Source organism: Notechis scutatus, chromosome Z, assembly GCF_049901735.1.
Source record: "Notechis scutatus isolate UNSWTSFEM ecotype Mainland chromosome Z, rNotScu1.2, whole genome shotgun sequence".
NCBI classification, from domain to species: domain Eukaryota; kingdom Metazoa; phylum Chordata; class Lepidosauria; order Squamata; family Elapidae; genus Notechis; species Notechis scutatus.
This window is the reverse complement of record NC_142025.1, coordinates 96,094,281-96,120,752: the sequence shown is the minus strand read 5'-3', so window position 1 is coordinate 96,120,752 and position 26,472 is coordinate 96,094,281. Positions and strand designations below refer to the sequence as shown.

The 26,472-nt window shown below is 36.6% G+C and overlaps 1 protein-coding gene across 3 annotated transcripts in view; it reads right to left on the bottom strand.

Moving 5' to 3' along the window:
• Nucleotides 1-5,459: 5,459 nt before the first annotated feature.
• LOC113413518 (signal transducer and activator of transcription 5B) overlaps nucleotides 5,460-26,472 on the bottom strand; it is a 43,774-nt gene continuing 22,761 nt past the window's right edge. For all 3 annotated transcript variants that reach the window (XM_026669843.2, XM_026669842.2, XM_026669845.2), the window contains exons 2-17: nucleotides 18,393-18,533; nucleotides 17,815-17,971; nucleotides 17,616-17,705; nucleotides 17,322-17,496; nucleotides 16,441-16,571; nucleotides 16,178-16,329; nucleotides 14,541-14,696; nucleotides 13,537-13,716; nucleotides 12,676-12,763; nucleotides 11,930-12,352; nucleotides 10,033-10,127; nucleotides 9,809-9,939; nucleotides 9,393-9,551; nucleotides 8,619-8,670; nucleotides 7,964-8,074; nucleotides 5,460-6,464 (exon numbers count right to left, since the gene is read on the bottom strand). In XM_026669843.2, the coding sequence (XP_026525628.1) occupies nucleotides 6,338-6,464; nucleotides 7,964-8,074; nucleotides 8,619-8,670; nucleotides 9,393-9,551; nucleotides 9,809-9,939; nucleotides 10,033-10,127; nucleotides 11,930-12,352; nucleotides 12,676-12,763; nucleotides 13,537-13,716; nucleotides 14,541-14,696; nucleotides 16,178-16,329; nucleotides 16,441-16,571; nucleotides 17,322-17,496; nucleotides 17,616-17,705; nucleotides 17,815-17,971; nucleotides 18,393-18,520 (2,355 nt within the window). In that variant the 5' untranslated portion in view covers nucleotides 18,521-18,533 and the 3' untranslated portion in view covers nucleotides 5,460-6,337. The remainder of the gene's footprint in view (nucleotides 6,465-7,963; nucleotides 8,075-8,618; nucleotides 8,671-9,392; nucleotides 9,552-9,808; nucleotides 9,940-10,032; nucleotides 10,128-11,929; nucleotides 12,353-12,675; nucleotides 12,764-13,536; nucleotides 13,717-14,540; nucleotides 14,697-16,177; nucleotides 16,330-16,440; nucleotides 16,572-17,321; nucleotides 17,497-17,615; nucleotides 17,706-17,814; nucleotides 17,972-18,392; nucleotides 18,534-26,472) is intronic.

Here is a 26,472-nt window from a genome sequence, read left to right as displayed (position 1 = left end):
TATCTATCTATCTATCTATCTATCTATCTATCTATCTATCTATCTATCTATCTATCTATCTATCTATCTATTCCTATCTATCTATCTATCTATCTATCTATCTATCTATCTATCTATCTATCATCTATGCCTATATTTTAGAAATATAACCAGTATGTTTTAGTAATGTCATTTAGGAGTGCCTAGCATTCTGACAGACCACAGTTTGATTTTGCACTTAAGACAGACTGCTGGTCCCATTTTAGCCACAGAAGTCTCTGCGAGCTCTTATAAGATGTCACTAGAAACTAATGTATAATGTAAATAACATTTGTTTTTTAATCGAAGGAAGCTGGCTGCTCATCCTCTTCTCCATCTACCCTACCCCAGCCCACCCTTCATCTTTGGACACTTTAAAAAATGACTCTTAAACATGCAAATACAACCATTGAGTCAGTAAACACAGCCCTTAGCTATGCTTGCGAAAACAAGTTTAGTGGAACTTATAGAAGGCAATGTTAGCACTGGATGGTCTGAACTGTGTTCTCTGCTGTGGGAAAGAGGGACTCTTTTTGAGACATTTGAAATTAGAGAGAGAGAGTTGGAGATCTCGCCATTTTGGGTTAGAGAGAACAAACCACCTGGCTATAGGTTGCGAAGATGCCTATCCAGGATGAAAAAATATTGACATTTGAGCGCTCTCTGCTGACTGCATTGTGAATATATGAGATGGCAGGGACTGATTTTTCTTAAGCTTCTGTTGCAAGGAATGGGAAACAAGTAAAAGTTATACACATTTAATGTGAGCTCACAATACACCTGGCATTATATAACCACTGACAGAATGCCCTTCGCATAAAGCAAAATTAAAGCAAGTAATTAAAATGAATGCAAGTGGCTGTTTTTAATTTATTCTTAATGTATATTAGTGCTTGGTCCAATGCTCTAAGGTAAAATACTTAGAAGAATACAAGTGAAGAATGCTCGTTTTTTTTTTTCATTCTTGTTCCTACTTGTTCCAGAGAATAGAGTAACTTCAAGGAAAATGAGTAGTGTGGCAGAATGTCCAAAGAATCAGATAATGTTCTGGATGGATAAATTTAATAATATTATTTCAAATCTCCAAGAATGGTTGTCAGAAATATGTGATTTACCTGTTTTGGGAAAGGCAATATTCTCTTCTAATCAAAGCAATATTGTTACTGTGGCACAATTCTGCCCCATTTATCAACCCATCCACCCACACACCAACTCATCTATTCTCATTTATAAACTCTCATTAATTTTTCCTAATTTGAATGCTTTCCTTCCCATTTATTTACTGAAAATTAGTGACAATGGAATAGAAAGCATAGAAGGAATCATCCAGGTTTAATAAGATCTACAAATCTATGTGTGGACATTCAAAAATAAGCTATGGTATCTTATAGCATTATGGAATTGTTTGAGTTACTGCCTTAAAATACAAACCTAATATGCATTAGACATCATTCTTTTCATTTGTAAAGAATTAAATTACCAAAAATAAAAACTATATTAAAAAGCAATAGTTTTAACAGCTTTCTATATGGCACAATATGTATCAATATATCTTGCATACATAAGGCATCATATTAAAAAAAAAAATCCGCTGCTGACTGAGAAAAACAGCAAAACAAAAACAGGAAAACATAGTTGCTATTTGGGAATGTCATATCAGCTGGTTGTTTTTTAAATAGTAGTCCACAAATAAGGCTGATAGTGGTACAACTTTGAAATACATTGTATTTTACAGTACGCAAAAGTTGAAATTGCCAAGAGGCATGTATTAAAATTACTCAGAGGAAAAAAAACCCAAATTGCATTAAGACAGGTGTGTAAAATGTGTCACATGTTTGACAAGTGAAATAGCCACACTGGTGTGATGGAATACCTATTTATATCTGCCTCATTGTGTTTCACACTTGGCCCAAGGGTTCCTTTTGCAAATATTTATTAGTGTATACTCTGTAGCTTGTGTTTCTTGTGAGTATTTCAACCAAATTACTCCATTTATTCAGTTACAGGCACAATAGTTTTCTCTCTGAGTATACTGGGCACCTTGAGTTAAAAACCACATTAGTCATTACTACCCTACAATACTTTATTGTAGCACAAAGATTACAACATCTTTTTTCAAAACATGGATATTTAATTAAAATAAAGATATTTTTTCACATAGATGGCTTTTGTGTCAAAAAAACAAACAAACCTTAAAAGCATTTAAGCAATATATATTGAAGTTGTTCTCCCTTTTATAGTTTAAAACAAAAATGAAAACATTAGCTTCGTAAGTTTTTTTCAAACACAAATAATATATTTAACAGAAAACTTTACTTTGTATACCATTTAAACACTTGGCAAAACAATTCTTTAAAATAGTGCAATGTTTGTATGTCTCAGTTTTATGGATATCTCCCTCACTATGAAATGGATTTTATGGATATCTCCCACACTATGAAACAATAGCCAGATTTTTAACAGTTGTTCAGACAGACCCATCGGACTAATGAAACTGAAGTAGGCACAGTCCACCAAGAATGTATGTGCAATTTTTACTAAATTAAACAGAAGCACCATTAACATTAACAACATACTTTTGTTGCAGATCTTTTTCCATTTTGAGTGGGCACACCAATCTATATAGCAGAAAGCATCCCTATGGGTCAGTTCTATGTGCTACTCTTAAACAGCAACCAATGGCATTAGAACACAACTAGGGGATTGTTGCTTGTTATGGAGGAAAGAGCTTAATAAAACCTCAGGTCATGTAAATCACCGGAAGCAGGAAGCCTCTGTGGATATGTGAGATTTTGAAACCTATTGTGAACAGGCTCAGTAAAGAAGATGCAAAGTAGACTTGGCCATGTACAAACAGTCTCTTACAGATACTCATCTATCCAAGACTAAATGGTGATTGTGATCAGATAGTTTAGCACCTTAACTTAGCTATTTGTTTTTTTTTTGCTTTTTGTTTTTTCTGGAAAGATGTACATATTTCCAGAGCACTGGGGCTAGCCACTCATCATCTCTAAGAATAGTCTCTGCAGCCACGAGTCCAGAATTACTTCTAGAAATAAAGATAATGTTAGAGAACTCCAATATCTTATTCTCTATCTTTTAAAAAATAAATGTCAAATGGTACAGTAAGTTTAACAAATATAAGGGGAGAAAATGACAAGCACGTTGGTGGCTACAAGTATTGCATTACTATGCAGTCTACAAACAATGTGAAACATACCACTATGACCAGGAAAGGGCCTTAACTCGGGTAGAATGTATCCTTTTTGTGCAGAAATCCCAAAGTTAATTTTTAAAATGGAGACTCCTCTGCTGGAGATAGTTTCCTATTACAGACACAGGAGAACCAGCAAATATATCAAAACTGTGTCCACACATTTGTGCTAAATCATAACCTGGTTGATTTGACTTTGGACGAGTAATCATACTTCACAGTGTGATTCATGAACCATACTTTACCTCTTAAGACAGTATGTGAACCAGGCTGCTATGACTTATCATTAAAATAAGATATGGGAAAATATGATTTATGTGATTCATATATAGTTATTAAAACTGCAAGTCCCTTGCAGGTCCTTTCCACCGATCATGATGGTTCAGAATGCTGGAAACTATAATCCAAAAAATCTGGGAGACTGCAGATGTACCATCTGTGCTTTGCCTTTTTATTTGGAAGCAAATCTCATTGATAATTAAGAATAGATTTTGTAAGATTGTGCTGATACAATAACTACATAAAATTATTAATTAATATTTGCTTTAAGTAGGGATGTTTTTGTGCAATTCCAAAGAATATGAGACAGGAAACTAGTTTGAAAGAAAGTCAGCTAACATATAAGGATGATAAAATAAGGAAGTTTGGGCTAGATCAGCCACCCCTATAAATTGCTAGCTGGAATGATAAGTATTAGTGTCCATTACATCTGGAGGGCACCAGTTTGGCCTAAGATCTGAGAAGCTTTTGAACTGGGTATAATGATACTTCCCAGGAACATTTTATCCCAGCTTAGAAAGTGGTATTTGAGAAGCATTGTTGCCCACAGTCATTCAAATAAAGTCTAATCATAAAATGAGAGAAAAAAGGCATCTATCAAGAAAAGGATTTCAAAACTATGAATGAAAAAAATGAAATTAATGTAAATAAAGTTCAAATATTTAATTTGTGCTAGATGCTAAATTACTACTGCAGAATAACTGTATGGTCCTGGGCACATGTCCTCAGGACTTTCTTATGACTTATACTAAAGATACTATAAAGATACTATTTCTGACACTGCAGCAATGACTGTATCACTGTGCAGTGAAAGAAGATGGAAGTAAATGTGTTATAGTGAGAAGGAATCCTTAAAAATACTAAGTAGTATTAGCTTGTGCAGAAGAAAAAGCAGATAGATAGATAGATAGATAGATAGATAGATAGATAGATAGATAGATAGATAGATAGATAGATAGATGATAGATAGATAGATGATAGATAGATAGATAGATAGATAGATAGATAGATAGATAGATAGATAGATAGATAGAATCAGTTTTTCAACATTATGCAGGAAGTCAGGAAAGAAGTTTACTCATATCGCAGGTATTAGTAAGAAAAGTGAATTACAGTAGTGCAGCAGCTAACCCACCACCAAAAGATCTGCAACAGAAATGCTATTTGGGAGTGGGGGGGAGGAATCTATTTTTCAAAGACAATAATGATTGATTCATTTGCTGATAATTCCACTATAATGAATATACTATCCTAAAGAGTATCATAGTTATTCCTAGAAATGACTTGTTTGAAAACAAGAGTATTAGCAGAAAGCAAGAAATTGTTTCAACAACAGCTGATCTTTAAGGATTACTTCCAAGGGACTAGACTTTGTTTACCCTAAAGATGTATATTTCCTAACCTTCAAACAGTTGTTATACGAGTTACCACCAGGGCAAAGTGCATATAACATGCTTTTTCTAGCTCAGTTGGGGGAGTTCCTGAGGAGTAAAAATTAGTCAAGCCCCTCTGTTGCAATTTTTTTTTGATTAGATAAAACTACCTAATCTTTATATTTTAACTAAGCTCTCTGAAATATATATGTTTGTTTGTTTTCAATGAACAGAGGAGGAGAAACCCTGCAAAAACTGAGAATGCCAATCCTTAGGCATTTTCCCCATGTTCCTCATGACTTTTGTTGGGTAATTTGTCAATCCCAACAAAAATATCATTGTGGCTGGACTGGAAACTGGACCATTTTTCTAAATATAGCACCCGGCCCACAGACATATGTGTAAAATCTGTAACTGTTAAAATAATCTGAGCTTTACTGAATACTAGGTATAAAAATAGTGCATATATGAATCTGTTTTTCCCAGTTGTTCAGCCTAATGAGAAGACATGGGGGAAGAGAACTAGAAAAGTTCGTTGGAACATTTAGAAATCAAATGGTCTTTCCCCCCCCCCGCCCCCTCTGTACTTAGCAGTCAAATCCTTGAAACTGTTCCCCAGTCACTACCCTCAAATTCAAGAAGAGGGAAACCATTATTCTAATTGTAATTCTGTATTTTAATGGAAGCATCCTCCACAATCTGTTGTGTTTGTGATTCGTAGGAAAGAAGCATCTGACATGTCAAAAGCCAATAGCACTAAATGCAAGAACTTGGAGGTAAGCAAGCATCATTGTAACAAGGTAAATTGAAAAAGCTGGAAGTGGACGGTTAGGCATTAAAAAAAGATTCCAGAGCACTTGGGCAGGGTTAGGCTGCATTGCATGGAGGCTCCAAAAAAAAAAAAAAAGCTCCCAGAGGGAATGCCTCTTTTACACAGAATGCTGCATACAGGCACGTACCCTGGAAGTGTAAGTCAAATGCAGAGTGTTTATCCTGGAAGTAGCAAAGAATAGAAATAAATCAGACATTAAATGACAAGGCTTTGAATAAGGAATACTCTCCTCCGTAGCTCAGTCCCTTCTTGTCCCAGATACCAAAAGGCTTCTAGGCGAGAAGGGCGATGTGTTACAGTCTGGGAGGAAGAGGAAGAGAAGGATTCCCAGTATAAATGAAAGGATAGCTTGGCAGAAGGAGACGGTATGCAGAAGCGGAAAGCCTGAGGCAAGCTTCTCAAAAGAGCAGATGGAAAATCAAGCAATATATTCTACCGCCTTCCCCACATGGGCAAGGGGGGAAGCAGCACCCACTGTCCCTCAGGTACCTTACCCTCTCAGCCAGAGGTCCCCCACAGGATGAGGAAACCCATTCTTACAGCAGCTACAACAAACTCCCTCAGGGAAGGGCTTTTAATATTTCACAGTTGCCTCATGGTCTCTCCAGGGAAGGGGCAGGATCAAGACTGATTATGGGAGATCCACTGGTTGTCAATGGGGCGCCTCAGCAATTCCTCCACATGTCGTGCCACATCCATTGAATCATCCAAGTCGAATTCTCCTTCTGGATCCAGCACTGAATCAGGACTGAGAAAGAGAGAAAGGAGCACCATGAAAAAAACTCTGAATTCTAAAAAAAAGCTATTTCTTAAAACTTTCTTAAGAGGCTATTTGGAAGAGGCTCTAACAATCTGATTTTAGAAAAATATGCAGTCCTCTCCAACTCATTCATTTCCCCCTCCATTTTAGAGACGGGAGGGGGAATGACTTTTCCTAATTCCTTACATTTTTAAAATCTTCACGGATATGACTTTTTATATTTTCATCTTTGTTCTTACTAGAGAAAAACTGACAAATGGGATACCCTATTCCATAGGCAAGATGAAATGTTGCCCGTAGAGTTAAGATAACAAACTACAGTTATAGAAAAAGCAGATGGGAAAAGTCTGAACTGAACGAATTTACCATTTTTGACTGTGATAAGTGGGTATAAGATCACTTTTAAAAGATGATCTTTTACATTAAAAAGAAACACTGTGTAAATAAAAAAAAACTTCAATAGGAAATGGTAAGTTATAGTGCAAGGTGCAGAACCTTTGTTGATTAAAGGAGTGCAAAATGACTTGTGTAGAATGTTTGGACACACTTCCAAAGTATACATGTTCCCAAAGACAGGAAACATATGGGGAAGGCATTGCAAGAGTAAATGGGTGTCTTAAGAACCTGTAAAGCTTAAGGTTATTTTTATTTTATTTAGCCCTAAAAATCATTTTCTAAGTGGCAAAATATCCTCTCCAAAGGACTCACATTTGAGTTCCATACATTCTGGGGAAACTCTGGGGATCATAAGTGAGATGTTGTATGCCACATTTTTTGTGCCTCTTCATTTTCTCCCTGTTCATTATTTTTCCTTTCTGTACAGGGACAGCATTCAAAAATAGAACACCCACTATAAGTCCATACAACCTCTGTCCATGAGTAGCAGTAATCAATTGGAGATTTGAGTTGGCAGAACTATCTTTCCAATGCTTGCCACTGTGATGTCTAGAGACATATCCCATGCTATGTCCTTCTCACAAATCACAATGTTCTCCAAATAGCTGTTTAGTGGTAATTTAAATTAGGATATTTAGGGAAACTCTCACCAGTGGTATCCCCAAAGGGAACAAGGGGCTTGTCAAAACGATGCAAGCAGCACTTCAATGCAGGTATTATCCCTTTTCTGAGTGCATCAAGAAAGTGGTGACACCCAGCACAATGCTCTGAGACTGCTTTCATTATTCTGATGAAAGCAGCAAGAACCTAAAGAGAGACTTTTGTCTCTTCTCAAATACCACTCTTCTTATTAAGAACATTGCTATTCTTTATATTCTTAATATTATTCTTATTCAGGGGATTGAAGAACTCAGTCTGTTCCAACCCCAATTAACTGGGCAGTGATATGATAGCAACCTCTGTCTTAAAAGAAGATTAGGAACATGCAAACAGAATATTTATGTTGCGAGATTAGTATGTTTTCAACTATAAAATGCAAGACCTCTATAATAGCAGAGAACTTTCAGTGGCAAGGGTCTTGCCTCGCTTACTTTTGTGTGTACATGTTGTAGTGAGGAGCAGGAGGGCAAACAGCCGGTGATGATGCTTGTTCCATGTAGGAAGTCCCTGCACTCATAGAATCTCCTGAAGAGGCAGCAAACCTACAACAGATGGAACCAGAAACAAATATTTTTGCCTGACACCAATGGATTCTTCAGTGGTAAGAAATACATAAACTCTTTGAGGTTGTTTTTATGGAAAGTGTGAATACACATTTCAGATTCCTTCCTTGATATAAATATCCACACTTGCCCTGTATAAAAAGAATCAGAAAGCAGAGACATAACTGCACAGAGAACCCAAACTTCTTTTTTTAGAAAGTGCAATCATCAAGCTACAACACCTTAACATTATCAACATTTTCTCATTCCTATCTTTGTACTGAAGCAAGCAAAATGGAAACCCAATTCATGTTGCTTGCTTCAAGTTTTTAAAATCATAAATCCTCCTCGGGAGGTGCAAGATCTAAAGCTGAAGATGAGGGTGCTAACACAATTATTGCACTTCTAGCTGAATAGTTAACTGAAAAGAGAGCTGAGGAGAAAAAAAAGAATCCCAGTTGAAAATAAATAGCTACCACTTCTTCCTTATTTCTCTCTCCCTTTAAAAAAATAAAAATGCATTTTCGAAACCCACAGTACTTACTCTGGCACAACTTGTTTGATCTGTGGCTTTACATATCCATCTATAGCCTTTGCTGCAAAAACAAGGAGTTGGGGTATGTGAGAGAGAAGCATATAGTTACTATATAAGACAAACTTTACATAGGAATCCCTTTTGGAAATAGTAGCAATCTGATATTTTTTTTTATTTTAATTACATGCATGCTGAAGCCCTTCCCCAAGGAGGAATGAATGAATTTGGCTTGTTTGTTTTGTTTGTACAATATTCTTTCCAAAAGCTACACCATTCCCTTTCCTTGTTGATCTGCAAATCTTTTACTGAGAAAAACCCATGCTGAAGATTTGCATATAACTATATTTCAAAACTACTCAAAATAAATAAGTAAATTGAAACAGACTTTATCCTTGTCAAGTATTCAATTGTAAAAACAATCACTACCTGGTCATTAAAAAGAACCTTTGTAGTCATAAAACTAGTCATGAAAAATATCTGTTTTGCTTCAATTAATCATCTTTATCATTATCTCGTCTTTTAGATAAATATGCAGTTCCAGTCTAGCTGTACCACTGCCTTCTCTCTTTGCATTAGCATTTACCTCTCTTTTTAATAGTGCATTTTAAAAACATTTTCTGGTAGTATCCTGTAATACCAGTGATGTTTCTAAAATTATATATGTCATTGTAACACAATGTAAATGGCCAAAGGAAAAAGGATTTGAAATTGTTGGGAATGAAAGAATCATATGTATCCATTGAAAAAGACAATGATAATAATTAAGCACTCTCCTGAAATTACCTGAAGTGATTGGCATATAATATTTGGAGAAAACATCTTCCTTGGGTCTGTCAGGATACACAAAAGTGAGATATGGAAGATCACCAAGGCGGTCTGCCAGGGAGCGGATGGAGAAGTCACGAGTGGTGAAGGGCATTAAGTTCCAGAACATTCTCTCAGCTGCAAAAACCCGAGATCATAATCAGATAAAAGAATATGTGCTCAATATGTAGAAATTATCCTGCAGACTTTCAAGATATTTCTATGAATTGCAAGAAATACAGAATATTCTTATAATAGATACAGCAGGAGAAACCCAGAATTCCAGCAACAACAGGTAACAACTGAATATTTTTTATGCCACATCTGTTTTGAAAAGTTCTGATCCAATGTTCTCATGGTGGTCAAAATAGGCATTAATGTTGTTGAAAACTTACCATTTTCAAACTTCCAGGCAACTGTGATCCCTCCAATTTCAGAGTCACTGAACCTCAAGAGGAAAGTTCCATCTGGTTTGCTGATTAGCAAATCATGTGCTTGTTGCTTGTTGATAAAACCTAGAATAGCCCTAGAGAAGTGGAAATGATAGAGGCAAATCAGCCAGTAAAGTATTTAGACAGCAAAAAATAAATTGAAGGGGAGTGGGGAATAGAACTCTTACCCATCATTCCAGTGAGGTTTCAGATGTTTCTTCAAGACTTCCATCACTCCATCAAACCACTGCCAGAATGTGTAATTTCTCCCTGGAAGATTTTCCTGGTTAAATGAAAAGAAAGAAAATCATGGTTCTGGAATCTTTCTTTGGTTGTTAGAAGTCTTTATATTTTCTCTGATCCTACATTAGTATATTAGAGAAGGAATAGATTTATAGCAAAATACATAGGCATTCATATTCATCAGAAACTTAATACACATTCTTTTAAGTTTAGTAACTTCAAACTGATGGAACAAAAGTTGGAAACTTTGGAACCTCCATGGATTTGAATGACTAATCATGGGAAATTTTATTTTATTTTTATTTTTTATCACTGCACTATTGAATGACTCAATTTTTAAAAGAAATTCAGTTAGTTGCCTGTAATGTTGATTAAGTTATACAAAATGCATGCATGTAGTAAACTACATGTTTTACATACAGTACCCAAATATATTTCTGCTCATGCAAGAAGACAGTTCATATGGTGATATTACTAGACAGTATTTAAACTATTTCAAGAAGGATTTTGATGTATCTCTAATGAATTAATAAATTGAAGTTGTTCTGTAAGGAGGAATGTGCTAAACTTCTTACAAGCTTATGTGCAGGATTGATCAACAATTATCAGAAACATTTAGTCATAGCTATTTCGGTCCAAAGAGGTACATCAGTTATTGAAAGCAAAAGTTCACATACTTTTGCCCTACACAAATATATAGTTTTAGATCATTTTTCTCAATAAATAAATGAACAAGTATAATGTTTGATCATTTATTTATTTGGATTTTTATTATCTAGTTTTAAGACTTGTGTGGAGAATAGATTATGTTTTAGGCCACATTTATGCAGAAATATTGAAAATTCAAAAGGTTTCACAAACTTTTAAGCCTCACTTTTTATTTTTATTTTCACCTGATTGTGGGCATCTTTTATTTTGTTATTTTTGTATCATCTGTACATCCTAATCTGTTCCTCCCTCAAAATCACTTATACATTTAATTGATTAATTCATAGTCTGTCTTGAAAACAAGCAATCTCCAAGTTTAATGAGAGCCTATTTAATATCAAGAATGACCTCCGAGATAAGAAATTCAGAGTTCAAAACTCACTGTCTGACTAATATGTCTTTAATCTATATTATGCAAGAAATAGCATTCCTGAACTGTTGTCAAATACACACACACACACACACACACATTTATTCATTTGGTTTTTAATCTTGTCAAAACAGGTTTCCTCTCTTCTCACAGGTTATATGAATGAACTTTTCTAGCATGTTTAGGATTATCATTAAGTTTAATAGTAAAACTTCCTTATGGGTCTCCTTTCTGTGAGATAAATCAATGTTGTTCCCTTTTGGAGATCAAGGACTGAGATGAAGAGATTACCAACAAGCCCAAGAGAAAGCAAGCAACTGAACTCCAACACTTAGGTTAAGTTTTGTTCTCTTTATAAAAATATTTTTTCTGCATAAAGAAAAGGTTCTCAGTAAGACCACCAACATGTTAAGTTTTTTTTAATCAGCTGAGGGTTTACTGATTTTAAATGCAGATATGATCTTTTGAAAATGGCAGGGAATAAACCTGCATTCACATGATTTGCTAATTACTGTATCAGCTGCATGTGTAGCTCAAGACAATTCAGATTACATTTACAAGCTGAATTGTCTCTCTCTTTTAATCTCAAATGCAGATTGAGTAGCAGAGAGAAAAAGAGAACACATGACAGTGATGCAGATGGGAAATTTAAAAAAAAAACTGGAGAGAAAGTTATGGTGATGGAAAAGGCCTGCAGACCAAACTACTTCCCACAAAGAAGTGGTTTTCTGGCAAATCTAGTTGTTAATTGGTATCTTATTTACCCTGTTGAACTGAGCCCAGGAGACAGTCATATTGTTATAATCTTCCAGATGATTCATGTTGCTATTGAAGAGCTTTTGGGCGAGAAAGAGGAGGTTCTCTTTGGTGAGTCCACGACTGCTCTGGACTTCAGACTTGAACTTCATGTTGAGAGCCTCACACAACTGGGACCACATCACTTTGTCTGGCACAGCAAAGGGCACACGTCCTGGCTCTGCAAAAGCGTTGTCCCACAGCACTGTGGCAGTGGCATTATTATCCTGGCTGCCATGCACAATTACCACCACTGGCAGAGATAATGTCTTCACCTGGAATACCAGCTCATTGCCACCTACACTGAAATGAGACTCAAAGAGAATGGTGAACTTCTCCTCAGTCACTGACTCAGCACCACGACGATCTGAACGCTTGATCCGCTTCAAGGACTGTGGATGGATGAGATAACAGAGGGAGACACAAGAAATAGGAAATAGATCACACATTGTCTACAGAACACTCAAGACTAAAAACCTTAAACAGGAACAGGAACTCAACTCTATACTCAGGCAGATCATCCAGGGGAAATTTACTTAGCAACCTTACTTTCCACACCAGTTATTAAAAGCTAAATCTAGAATTAGTCTTTAGGAGATGTGGGACTACAATGGATGACGAGGCTTTCCCCCTTAGTTATATTTTCAACAGGAAAAACAACAGTGGGATGTGGAGCTGGAGGAAGATAGTGTGAATCAATGAAGACATCTCTCACCATGTTGCGGAAATGAGCACTCAGTGTTCCAGTTGCCTGATGATATTCCATGACACAGGAATTGTTCAAGATATCACCACTGGACTCACTGCCAAAAGAAAGAAATGGCAGCTAGTTGAATGCAAGCCAGTACGCAATTGGTGATTTAGTATCTCCCCACTGAGAGTGTTAATTTTGCACTATGGGGATGCCAATGATATGGCTTCATCCAGTGGAGATTTTTAGATTGGTTCTCATGGCTTAATAAAATCTGCTTTTCAAAATTCTGAGATCTATTACAAGCAAATGAATGTACAATGTACACTGAATTACCTAAAACCAAGCAGTCACATTTTGCTCTGTTGCCCTTGTCTTAATCCTTTAGGTTACCGTAAATGTTTTCTATAATGTTGATCAAATTTCTACCTCAGGAGAAAGTTTTCTCCAACCAAATACTGACAAACTGTAACAAGGATATAGGTAATGAAAGTTGGCTTAGTCACAGATTGTAAGAGCGGCAAAGAAGAAGTCAAATAAAAAGGCTTAAACCTTCCAACTCTGGGAGTTGTGTTGAAATTCAGACTAACTTTCTTGCCCCTAATACTTTAGTATCCTGAATAAACAGTAAAAATATCTAGATACCTTGACAATTTAATTTTCAAAGTTACAATGATTATGTTTTTATTTAAAAATATTAATGGCATATGTTTCTATGTATTAATTTCTACTCTTCACATCCTCTGACAGCTTTTCTTAGTGCAGCATCCTTCGGAAATGTTGGGGCTGGAAACACACACTTATGGTAAGCAGTAAGAAAGCTGCTTCAGGAGAAATGGATTCTTTCCTTCTTTTGCTTCCTTAGCCTGTAAGAAATATACATACTTGCGGGTACTCTCATTCTTCAGTAGGGCTTTGGCTTGCTGCTCACTGATGATGGTGGCCTTTACTTGTGGTGGGTTCATGTGAACATTTAACTTTCCTCCAACCAGCAGCCGTACTGTCGCTGCAAACTTAGTCTGAGTTTTTAGCACCTGTGGAGGCTGCTTTTCTATTATGAATGTGCTATAAGGAGAGAAGAGGGAGGAAAGACTAAGTCATTAGTTACAGAAGGTGGAAAATGCAACAATAAATGTGCTAGCTTTTATGACTCAGTATATACATCTCATCAGCAAAGAAAACAATGGCAAACTACAACCCACAATGAATAAAAAAAAACCACATCAATAAAGTACAGGTAGACTTTGACTTATGAACACAACAGGGACTGGAATTTTGGCCACTGACTAGGTGATATGGTCTTTCAGCAGGTCACATGACTGGATCCAATTTTGCAATCATTTTTACTGTGGTCATTAAGTGAATGAAGGAAACCCAGTTTCTCCAATTGACTTTGCTTGTTGGAAGCTGGCCGGGCAGATTGCAATTATATGATTGCTAGGCACTGCAACTGCCATACAACAAGAGCCCAAATTGTGATCACATGACTCAGGGGTGGTGCAACAGTTGCAATTTCGAGGATGGGAAATAGATCACTTTTTCTGAAGCCATAATTTGAACCCTCATTAAAGAAATGGTCCTAAATCAAGGACTAGTTGTACTCAAAGCAACAATCCACAACAGACAAAAGAAGTTGCGTAATAACCCACATTAGATAAGCAAAAAGGCTCTGACATGACTAGAACTCCAAAAGAACCAGAAATAGACTATCTATATAGCATATTCAAATGCAATAGATAACAAGTAACTTCATAAAAAAGCATTTATTCAAACAATCAACCCATCCCTTGAAAAGGAAAACTGTTGCATATCAAAAATATTTCAGTAACTACCCACAGATTATTACACACCCCTGTAGGAAGCACGTATATCTAACCACACAATCCTACCTAGTGACTAGCGCAGAAATTATGTCTGTTACTGTGCCATTAACATCTGAGAGCAACTCTTCAATTGGTCCAGGAATAGGAAGCTGCTGGTATAAGTGTTCAGCACGGCGTACTTGTTGGCGGTTCTGGCAAATGAATTCAGCCAGTTTTTCACACCTACGGAAGAATTGTATTCTTGTTTGTCAGAAACAACGAAGAATCCTGTGGCACCTGAAAGTCTAACATATTAATTCTTGAAAGACTGACAACTTTAGAATTAGGAAAAGAAGAGGGGGCATGTATATAAGGATTAGTAAGACCTAGGGAAAGGCATATATGATGGGAACACAAAAAGTCTTAGGGAAAATGATTCCAACACAAGACATATTTCCTAATGATGCCAAGACATGCTATCTTCAACCATTATGTTGAATATTTATGAATGTCATTTAAAAAAAACCAGACAAAGCTCAAACTGCCTAAAACTACACTCTGACAGCTACTTCAGATTACAAATTCAAGAAAAATATTGTATTATATATATGGGCTACCTTTTGCAATTTTTTTCAGTATCCTTATTGCTTATTATTTGGGTTCAATTAAGTTAGGATATTGGATCAATCCTACAATAATGTTGTTTTGCATTTCAAGAGATAATCATATAAAAACAAATGGCCCTGTCAAATTATGTTTGTAGTAGCCATTTATGGTTGTTAAATATGGTTTTTAATTTGATTATTTCATTTTGTTTGTGCGTTTTTAATATTATGGATATGCTGCACAATATAATTGTTGGATCAACCATGAATTTAATTTGAATTAACCATGAATTTAATTTGAGCCTGAAGACATAAAGATGAGGCAGGGATGAGGTTATTTTAAAAAGGGTTCCAAATTCAGATTAATAGTAATCTCCTTTTCTGGTCCCCCAATCTATGGGTCAGGATGCAATCTTGAAAATTCTACAGAAAAGATATCAGGAAGTAGGGATTAGTTATAGCAGCCATTATGTTAAGCTGAATGCAAGCACTCTTGTGACATACCACTGGCAATATAACCTTCTCACAGAAAAAGAGTGAAAAATATTCAGTTTATATAGAATAGGATTCCTAGAAATCATTTACAGATATAACTTGCAAATAGTTGATTATTATTTGTTCAGTGACTGTGGGAAGTTGCAATGGTGCTGAATGAGTTGTACTTACAATTGCAACCCAAAGTTACAGCCACTGAAGCACATAATCACACTTGGCAGCCTGCCCACATTTATGACTGCAGAATGTGTTTAAACTCCCGCCCACCTGGCTATCTGCCCCCACTTCTGCCCTTTTGGTTGTCCTGCATTCTGCACTAGGAGGGCCTACAAGGGGAGGAAGAAGATGGTGAAGGTGAATTGGGGGTAGTGATGAGGACCAGGAGTAAGCAGGGCAGGGCAGGGCAACCAATAGAGCAGAGCTGGGGAGGAGATAGGTAAGTGGAGGAAGTTAAAGCAGAGGTGAGCACAAGGCAGAAAAGCATGAATTCAAGAGGTTTAGACTATGAGTGGTAGCATAATGATTTTAAGCTGATGACATGCTTAACTCCCTCCACCCCAGCTCTGTCTGTTCTTCTCCTACATCCTCTTTCCTCTCTAACCCATTTCCTCTCATGCTCTCTACCATGCTTGCAAGCCATCTAAAGGCCCCTCGGGAGGGCCACCATTTCCTGCCAGTTGCTGCCTCCTCTTCCACTGGATCAACTCATCATCCAAGATTATAGTCTGCTGCTTGCGAAGCAAAGCCAGTGTCTGCTGGTGCTTTTCAGCCAGTTCCTGAGGAGTACAAAAAGCATTTGGAATTTGATGTTAACAACAGCAACAACAAACACCTAATAGGAAAGAAAGTAGAAAGTCAGAATTAGGACTTGGGAGGATGGGACTTACTACACGATACTGTTGCAGTGTCTGAGCCTCCCGGTGTAGCCAAGCTTCCAGGGATGACTTCTTTTGCTGCAAAGTAGGTTCACGGACCATACGTTCCTGTGGGCTTAGCTGAGAAAGCTGACTAAATTGGGCTAGAAAAGGAAGCATAAAGTTAATCCTTGCCTTGAATTACCTCAGTCAGATCTCAACTCCCATGTACCCGAAGAGAGTTCCTTGGTAGTTTTATAGGTAGTCCTCAACATATTGCCCATTATGATTATATGTCATAATGGTTGTTAAACCAATTGATCACACAACTAACCCGCTCTTACAACATATTTTGTGGCAGCCATTAAGTGAATACCACAGTTGTAAAGTGAACATTGTGATTGTTAGGTGAATTCCACGTTCATTAGGCAAACCAGTGGTTCACTATAGATGCAGTTTTGCTAAAAAACAGAAGTGCCAGTTTTCAACAAAACCATTGAAAAACATGGTTATATGATGCTGCCTACAGTGAGTGCCTAAGTTCACATGACCATGGAGGGGGACTTGATCGTCAGAATCCAAGTTGTAAGTCCCATTTTTTTAAGTCAATCATAATTCTGAACAAACACTAAGTGACTGGCTATATGTCAAGGGCTACATGTATTACTTTCTTTTGAAATCCAGTTAAAGATCATTGAAAGGAATACTATCCATCCAGCTCACTGCACTTTGAATTTGTTCTGCAGAATTTTCAACTAGGCCTACCAGGAGATGCCAGAGTTGACATATCCAAATGTATGTTCTATTACTCCATCATGGTATGTTGGTATTCGTATTATGAAGACTTGGTATTAGTATTAGAACTACAATCTTGGAAATGACATACTATTCCTCCTCTACTCCCACAGATATACCTTGTAGATGAAGGCTCTCTTGGTACTGGATGATGAAATATTCCTGATGCTGCTGAAGCTTTTTCAGTTGGTTCTCAGTGTCCTGAGTGAACAGCCGTAATTCATCAAAAGTTTGGTTGATCTGAAGATGTTTCTGAGTCACGGCATCAGCCATGCTGCTGGCCAGTAAAGGGCTCTGTAAATATGGGAATTTAAGAATAGAAATGGTATGGATATTACCACCAAATATATATATATATCCATATTAAATATATAGGAAGGAGAAACATTTATGCAAAAGTAAATCATACTCACATTTCTAGCTTCTCGTACTAGACGTTGCTCGTGGTATAGGATGTGTCGGATACAGCGTACTAACTCCAGAGGGCAGTGTTTATATGTATTCTGTAAAGAAAGATTGAACAACCTAAGAATGGGAAACTAGCCTTTCACTTACAACAAGGTTTGAAAACACCATCTTTTACCTTCCAAACTCCCAGCCTCTGTAACTCACCTGTAGCTGAGTGGCGTAATGACCAAGTTTGATCTTTAGAAGGAAGCCGTCCTCACCCACTTGGTGGTCTGCCTTTTTTTGAAGTTCCTGGATCAGTCCGTCCAACAATTGTGCAGCTCTGACACCTTCCTGAGGATTGTCAAGATCTATAGAATCCCTGAAAATTGGGTCACAAAGCAGAGGGGTATGTGCAGAAAAGTAAGCACTCTATTGATAGTGCAACAAAGGCAACTTTCATTCAATCTGGATCAAAATGAGAAGGCAAAGGCAGCATATGTTGCCATTGCTGGACATTCATACAATGGGCAAAAACTCTAGGTAGTGTTTGAATTACAGCCACAAGCTGGAACCGTAATTTTGATCAATATGTGATATAAAATGTAATGTCATATGATTGTATTGCTTAATGATGGAGAAAACCTTATTCAAGACCAGAACAATACAGCTAAATAATATGCTTCCTGTGTAATGCAAGATAAAGGTTTGTTTCAACCATAAAAGATAAATATCCCATTCCATATCATCCCTCTGCAAGGCTGAAGATGCTGCTGGACAACCAGGTTTTCACTTTCACTTACCATGGCTGTGCCTCAATCCACTGGGAGAGGTAATGGCGAACCTCAATGGGGAAATGTTGTCCGTATAAGGCCTGCATTTGTCTAAGAGCATCTCCTTGAAGTTGTTGAGCTTGGATCCACACAGCCATAACTTAGCACCTCCTAATGAAAACAAGGGAAAGCATAAAAACATTGCTTTTGGGATTCTTTCCAATCCCTTAATAATAATGCTGCTCCAGGTCTGGTGGCTAAGAGTGAGGAAGAAACATTGCTTAGAAAGGAAAAGTCAATAGCATTCTTAGCCCAAAATTAAAAAAATGGTTATTTCTCCACAGTTTCTGGCTTGGCCCTGCCCATTTTCAAACTCCATCTTTATTTTGTTGCCTTCTCCCCAGATCAAATATGTGGTCCAGTTCTGTTCTGGTTTTGGAAAACTAATAATAACCTATAATAATAACAATAACAACAACAACAACAACCTGCTGATAAACATTTTTATATAATGTATTTCAAGTATTCTACTGTACTGCAATATTTGATTTAGGCTAGGCATAAACTGTTATATGTGCATTTGAACATATATCAATAATAGGGCTGTGTAACCATTCAGATTCAAACAATAAAAGCCATTTTGGAATACACATTGGTGTGTGTACATAGCACCTGCCTACAATTATTTTAAGCTTTTTCCTAGGGTTGTAACATGCACACTCTGAATCATTCTTTCCCCTTTAAATTTGGACAGCTGTCCAATCCCTCATCAATTTTTAAAAAGTAATCACACATCCCTTTCTCCCCTCTTAATCTAACATTTTAACATTGGTGAGGTAGATTTCTAGGAAGCAAGGGTTAAACTAGACATACAGTTTAGGAAAAGTAGAGGAAGTAAGATGTAGAAGAAGCAGGGGAAAAACAGCATCCTTTTCAGTTACATATTGATATTCTCTGTGAACATTAACTCAAATTTCCCTTTTATAATTGATTAAGTGCATTAAGTTATCTCTTACTCCTAGGGACTGCATAGATAGAAACAATGTTCTCTATGATGATTTGCTCCTAATCTGGTCTTTCATGTCTTCTAGTAATGCACCCATTGCCCGTGTAACTGAGTCCCCTCACCCTGCTACTCATCATTCTCTTCCCTTTCCTCTTCCCTTCCCAGCATTAGAACCTTTGTCTTCTTCATAAATTCCAATTAGTCATAGCAAACTGGAAACTAGGATTTTAAAAATTCCAGCATGAATACTTGTTTGCAGACACAAAGTACACTCATTTTGATGGCTTTATCAAATGGTGCTGAACAAGAGCAATATATTGGAATTCTTCCAGGGAGATTTTAAAATAAAATCAGGTTTATCACTCTAATTTTCAATTTTTTGCTGCCTCTGATATTTTAGAGAGGAATTGACACGAGATGAGATGATAAGCAGTCCCACACTACAAATATACAGTAACACAATGTGCTATGATGACGCGGAGCAAGAAGAAAATTGTGCAAAGACTTTAAATTGATCACATAAATGTACCATAAGGTATAGAGTCCAGAAGCCCAATAAATTACCTGATGTGGGAATTGAAGTGAAAGTTAAATTGTTATAAGCCACCTACAGTCACCTTGCAACAAGACAAATTTAATAAATAAAATAAAATGGCAACATTCCAGTTGCCATACCATACATTATACCATACATTCTTAGGTGATCTGGCCAAGGTCTTTTATATATCATTCATCTATGATGTTGTTATATAGATTTGGATCTGCTACCTGTCTGACAAAAGTTGCATTAAACATCAGACAGACTGCTGTGTTTCATTAGTGAGTCACAAGGCCTAACACAAGCCATTGCCCACAAGTAGTTACACTTCTACAATAGCAACTTGTGCCTAAAGCTTTTGTGGCTGTTTCCCAGCTGCCCTGACAGGAAGGAACAGTTTCCTTCCAGAACATCAGCTGTCCCCAGCAGCCTGCTTTCTCCCCCAATCATTCAACAGCAACACCCACCCACACGCTTTTAGGCGTCTAGCAAGAGTGCCAGAAACTACTGTTACTGAAAGAATGAGTTGAAAACAACAACAACACATCGCTTGATGTTTATTGTAAAGGCAAGAAAAAAACTAGGAATAAATAAAATAACAACTGATGGAAAAAGACAAAATCTCCTGAAATAGTCCCAAGTTTTGAAAATATTTGTTTTTAATATTCTGATTCATTTTAAGTCCAGTCTACTTGCTAAATTTCTTGCAAATTTATAATATATAAGTATTTCTTAGGTATTTCTTAAAAAGCAAGTATTTCTTGCTTGTTAAAATATCCAATTAACATGTTATTATTATTCACTGTTGGTTTACTATGTTCTTTACATTGAAAAATAACATAAAAAACCTTTGATCCAACAAAATCAAATCATTTATATCACAGAGTTATCCCAATAAGCAGGTATTCTAGAATAGTGCTAAAGATGGGATGTCACACTCATGTCGTCACAGCTGCATCATGTGACATATTGGGACTTCCCCCCCTTCACTAAACTCGGCGTGGGCGTGGCCAGCACGTGATGCATCCAGCCTGGGGCTGGGAATTTGACAGCCCTATGTTAATGATTCTGAAGAAAGTGAGTTTCTCAACTTTACACCCCCTTCCCAAGGTAGCTCCTAAGTAGGAAGAAATTTGAATAGATCTCTAAAACTTAGGAGGAAGAAAGTGCTTCTACCTAATGTTTATTATCTCCATTTCCTTGGTCACCTGAAACAAAGTTAAACCTATTAATGAGAGAACAGAAATTAACAGAGATGTTTTCAATGGTCTCAGAAGATTAATGCCAGTTGGAAAAATCAGCTTCTGCTGACTTCCTTCTATTGCTGCTTCTCTATTTCAAAGTCAGTGATTGTATTCCTGAAACTAAAAATTGAAGTTAACATATTAAAAAATAAACAAATAACTGATTTGACAGAGGCAACAATTATTTGCTGTGCTCAAAAAATCAAATATGCACAAACAAACTACCTACCAATCTCCATAATATTAAGCTTTTTGGGGGGAAAGAGGACATAAGAAAAAGAATAGCATATCTTACAAGATATTTTCCCAAAGAATGTCATCAGATACCTGGATCATATTACCATATGTGGTGGACATGCACAGAAACTAAAAGATATTGGACAAAAATACATACATGGTTGGAAAATATGATAAAACAACATATATACTTAAAGCCTGAGATATTTTTATCGGGGATTCTACCTGACAATTATAGTAAAGAAAAATATATTTAATTATGCATATATTAACTGCAGAATTGTATTTGCTCAAAATTGGAAAAGTGAAAAGATTCTGATGAAGGAGGAGGTGATTAAGAAAATATTGGAATGTGCAGAAATAAGTAGGTTAATATTGGCAATTAGAGAACAAGAAGAAATGGAGTATTATGTGATTTGGGATCTATTTTATAAATGGTTGGAAAATAAAGTAAGAAATTAAATGATATCATTATAATAAGATATAATGTTGAATAGGTTGAAATATGAATGTAAACTTAATAAGAAATGTATACAAATATTAATATGTGCACAAGATACACTGTATAACTAAAAGATGTTTTTTTTTAAAAAAAATAAAAATAAAAAACTTTTTGGAAAAAAAAGATAGCCAAGCAAAGCCAAGAAAAAGTTTTTCAAAATTCCAGTTCCTAAACATTATACCCAATTCTAACAAAGTTGGAGGAAACTTTCTTGCATACCAGAGTGAATGTTCATTTTCCTTATTAGCAAATTCACCTGAAAAACAAACACTGGGATTGTAAAGACATTTGTTTAGTAAGAATACAATGCCATCCAAAGTTGAATCTGAAGTTGTATCCACCTACAAATGAAAAGCAAGAAATCAAAATTTACTTACATATTGGTGATATTTCCTCCCCTTGGAGGCACCTGAATGAATTGAAGTTGACCAACTATGATTCACTCTGCAGCGGCTATTGCAGTGAGATCTTTCCTCTTTGCTTCTTGTCAGCCAATATTTGGCCAAAGATTGAGTACCTTGGCAGTAGAAGACTGCTGCACTTAAGCAAGTCCCAGCACTCAACTAAGTCCGTAACTCTCGTCCTCCGCTTTATAAGCTGAAATTTGTCCTTCAGAAAAACAGTACTTGCAAATATCTACATTCAAAGATTCTTAACGAGCTAAAACAGATTAGATGCGGAATTACAGTACTAGGAAAAGCTTGTCTAGGCAATATTCCAAGGCTACAATGGTGACAAAACTATCTTTCCTTACTGTCACAATGCAGAATCAACATGATAATGTATTTTATTTTGATTTAGAGATACGATCCGTTAACTTTTTTTGCCAATGCTTCCTAAAATGTGGGCCATAAGCCACAGGAGCTGCAGTTACTGTAGAGGGTCCATGGACTTTTTGCCTGCAATGAGATGGAAAGGAGAAAAATACTGTCTACGTCTAGGAGAATACTAGAGAGAAATGGGAAGCAACAGTATCAGACCATATTCCCTTTAGGTTGTACATATGTGCTACTGTATACATTATTTACTGGCATAAGGTTTGCCAAGAAGACCATATAGAGTTACATATATTAGTTAATAATTATTATATTACTAACTATTCCTTCCTTTGGCTTACTCTGTAAATCCCTTTCTCACTCCACTCAGCAGGGTCCCATTTTTTGAGGTCCTGTGTGTTGGCTCACAGGCCTAGCTCTTAGATCCATGCAGAGAAGAAGGGAAAGGTGCCCATTCTACAGAAGCAAGCAAGAATTTACAAGTAGTTCCAGTTTAGCAACCATAATTAGAACCAACAACTTGGTTGTTAAACAGTCATTAAGTGAAACTGCAACTATGTTCATGATCTTTCTTTAGTTGTCTTTGGCTTTGCAGTCCTATAAAGGTTATAATGTGATGATTGTTTTAAAGTTACTTTTTCATCACTATCATAACTGTGAACAGTTGCTAGATAAGGTGGTTGCTAAACAAGGACCATCTGTAATTAGTTCTACTATTGCTGTGATCCTGATACAAATATGTAGATCAGACTCAGCAGTTATTATTTTTCAGAGCAAACATCACCATCAGAGGAGGGATTTTTTTAATGAAGGAAAAACTGGCTGATTTGAGGTTTTAATGACAAATTTGTGTATGCAAATTCTGGTTTTTTATTTTTATTCAACAAGAAATATAAATAAAAACTTTAGATCTGCTGAATAGTCAATTACAGCACAATAAAAAGACCAGCATTAACAAGATGTTCTAATTAAATATTTGGTATAATAAATAAGAAAATATATTCCCTAGACTGAAAAATATCCCCATAATTCAATTAGTATTGTGATTAGTAAAATACAAATTAAAGTGTTACTGAATTTATAATACCTTTGGTCATTGTGTTTTATTTCAATCACCAGATACTAAAAGTACAAGGAAGCATTAGTAGGTATACTTGGGCAGCCTAATTATATGTTACTATAGCTGCCTTCTTTCTTGCTTCCTCGCTCCACCATTCTGGTAAATGAGATACATACATGCAGCCCTTCAAAATAATCCATCAAAAAAATACCAATCATGAGAATTAAGATTGGCTTTATTGTAAAGTCACAGGAACAAAATTCTGCAAATCTAAAAGAACTATCCTTACTTTTTATTCCCCTAAAAACTAGGGGAAATCATTTCTTAGAACCTACAGCCATTTGATCTTGTAGTTCAACTTGAGGCCATTTCTCCCCATCCAAATATTGTGAGCTCTGAGGGACCACACTTACTAGGAGCTTCAGACTTGATTTTCCTTCAACTCTGGTCAATATTGACTGGCTCTGACCACCAATAAAGGAAGAAAATAACCTTAACACTAGTCCTAATTCCAGCAGGCAGAACAGAAAAGGACTAAATTGAAAGCTGCTGAGAGATTAAGGAGAACCAAGATGGTTCCATTATTCTTTTCCAATAAAATGGGCTGTAAACTATATTAGTTATTTTTACAGACTATTATTGATAAAAGATTATTAGATAGAAAAGGCATGTATTACTTCCTGTCTCACTGGAAAACATTGTTTTTGTTCAATAATCATCATCATCATGACAATATCCAAACACCCACCTAAAACCAGAGATAATCAAAGTGCTTCTTGTAGATTTTCAAGTACAGTCATAAAGATACTCAACTGTTGCTTCTTCTCAACAGCTCATATTTAAAGCATAATTTGCTACCTCTCAGAATAGAGCCCTGCAGGTAGCAAGATGAGTATCTATGTTTAGAGACATTATTCTTTATGAATTTGTCTAATACTCTTTCAGAACTATCTAAATTAGTAGCCACCAGTACATCTAAAATTGTCCAATAAAGAACATATTTTTAAAAATGCAGTAGTTACCGTAGAACAGGAGAACGTTTTAGGCTAAGCTTTTTTGTCCTCAAGTAGGAAATACATTTCTTACAGATGAAATGAAAACCGAACAAAAACTGATGAATTGTACAACTGTTGCCTCTCCTATAAGCATGCAACACAAAATAAAGTTAGGCAAGTTATAGTTGTGTTACAGGTTTGGATAACACCTATGTTTTATAAAAAGGTCAAATGAACATGATACATATTCTACTTACACGATTAGCATATTCATAGATAAAAATATGTGTTAATAAAAAAGAAGCTACCATTTCCCCACCTTATGTCATGGCATTCTTCTCCTTTATACAAAATTCTCTCTAACCTAGCTCTATGTAACTCCACGTGAATGAATGTAACTACTTCCTTTTTCAAACAAAATACAGAAAACACACTATCATTAAAAAGGAACTTGTAAGTGTAGCATGCAAATACTAGAACTTTGGGTTCACCCCAACCAAATTTAAATTAAGATGCTAATACAAAGTTAGTCCTAGATTTATGACCATAATTAGGCCCCAAATTTCCACTGTTAAGCAAGGTAGTTGTTAAGTGAGTTGTACCCAATCATGGTTATTAAGCATATCATTGCAGTTGTTAAGTAAATTATATGGTTGTTGGCTTCCTTTATTGCCTTTGCTTGTTGGAAACTGGCTGGGAAGGCTGCAGAGGTCAATCACATGATCCCAGGACACTGCAACCATTGCAAATACCGTATTTTTCAGTCTATAAGATGCTCTGGACCATAAGACGCACATTACCTTTAGAGGAGGAAAGCAAGGGAAGAAAAAAATCTGCCTATGCCTCCCAGCATCCATCCAGTATTGCAGCAAATAGCAAACAGCCTGATCAGCTTCAGTAGATTATTGCAGCCCCAGCACGTGGCTCATCAGGGCTCTGCTCCGTTGCGCCCACCACTGGTCAACTGAGCTGAGCTGCTGCCGCCACTGCCAAGAAATGCAGGAGCCTTCGCTTCTGAGCAGGTGATTGATGGTTAGATCAGCCTTCCGGAATACCACCAATCAGCTGTTCTAAGTTGCGGAGTTCACCCCCACCACCTATCACCATCTATCACCTCCTGTTCGCCGCCCATCTGTTTGCTGCTTGCCCGGGCTGTGGCAAACAGGCCGCAGCGATCAGTGGAGAAAGGACAGCGGTGAACAGGCCACAATAGGCAGAGGTGGCAGTGGTGATCCCTGCTGCCTAGATTTGCAGTATTCTGGGAGGCCGATCCAACTGCCAATCAGCTGCTCGGCAGCGAAGGCTCCAGCATTCCCTGGCGGTGGCACACAATCCCTCTCCCACTGCTCTATAAGACGCACAGACATTTCTACCCACTTTTGGAGAAAGTGCGTCTAATAGTGCGAAAAATACAGTATATGTTGATTGCTAAGTGCCTGAATTTTGATCACATGACCATGGAAATGCTGCAATAGTTATATGTATGAGGATCAAGCATAAGTCGCTTTTTTTCAGTTTCCCTATAACTTTGAATGGCAACTAAATGAATACTTGTAAAGTAAGAATTACGTATATGTGCATATTAAAGCATATTCAGAGAGGCAATCTTATTTCACATTCTCCATTGCATTAAACATATTTATAAAATTAGTGTGCCTTACCACTAATTTTAAGACCTAGTAGTTCTAGCTATAGACCTAGGGGAACTTGCAATCTTTTAATAGCTGTTCTGTGCATCTGATCCCAGCCATG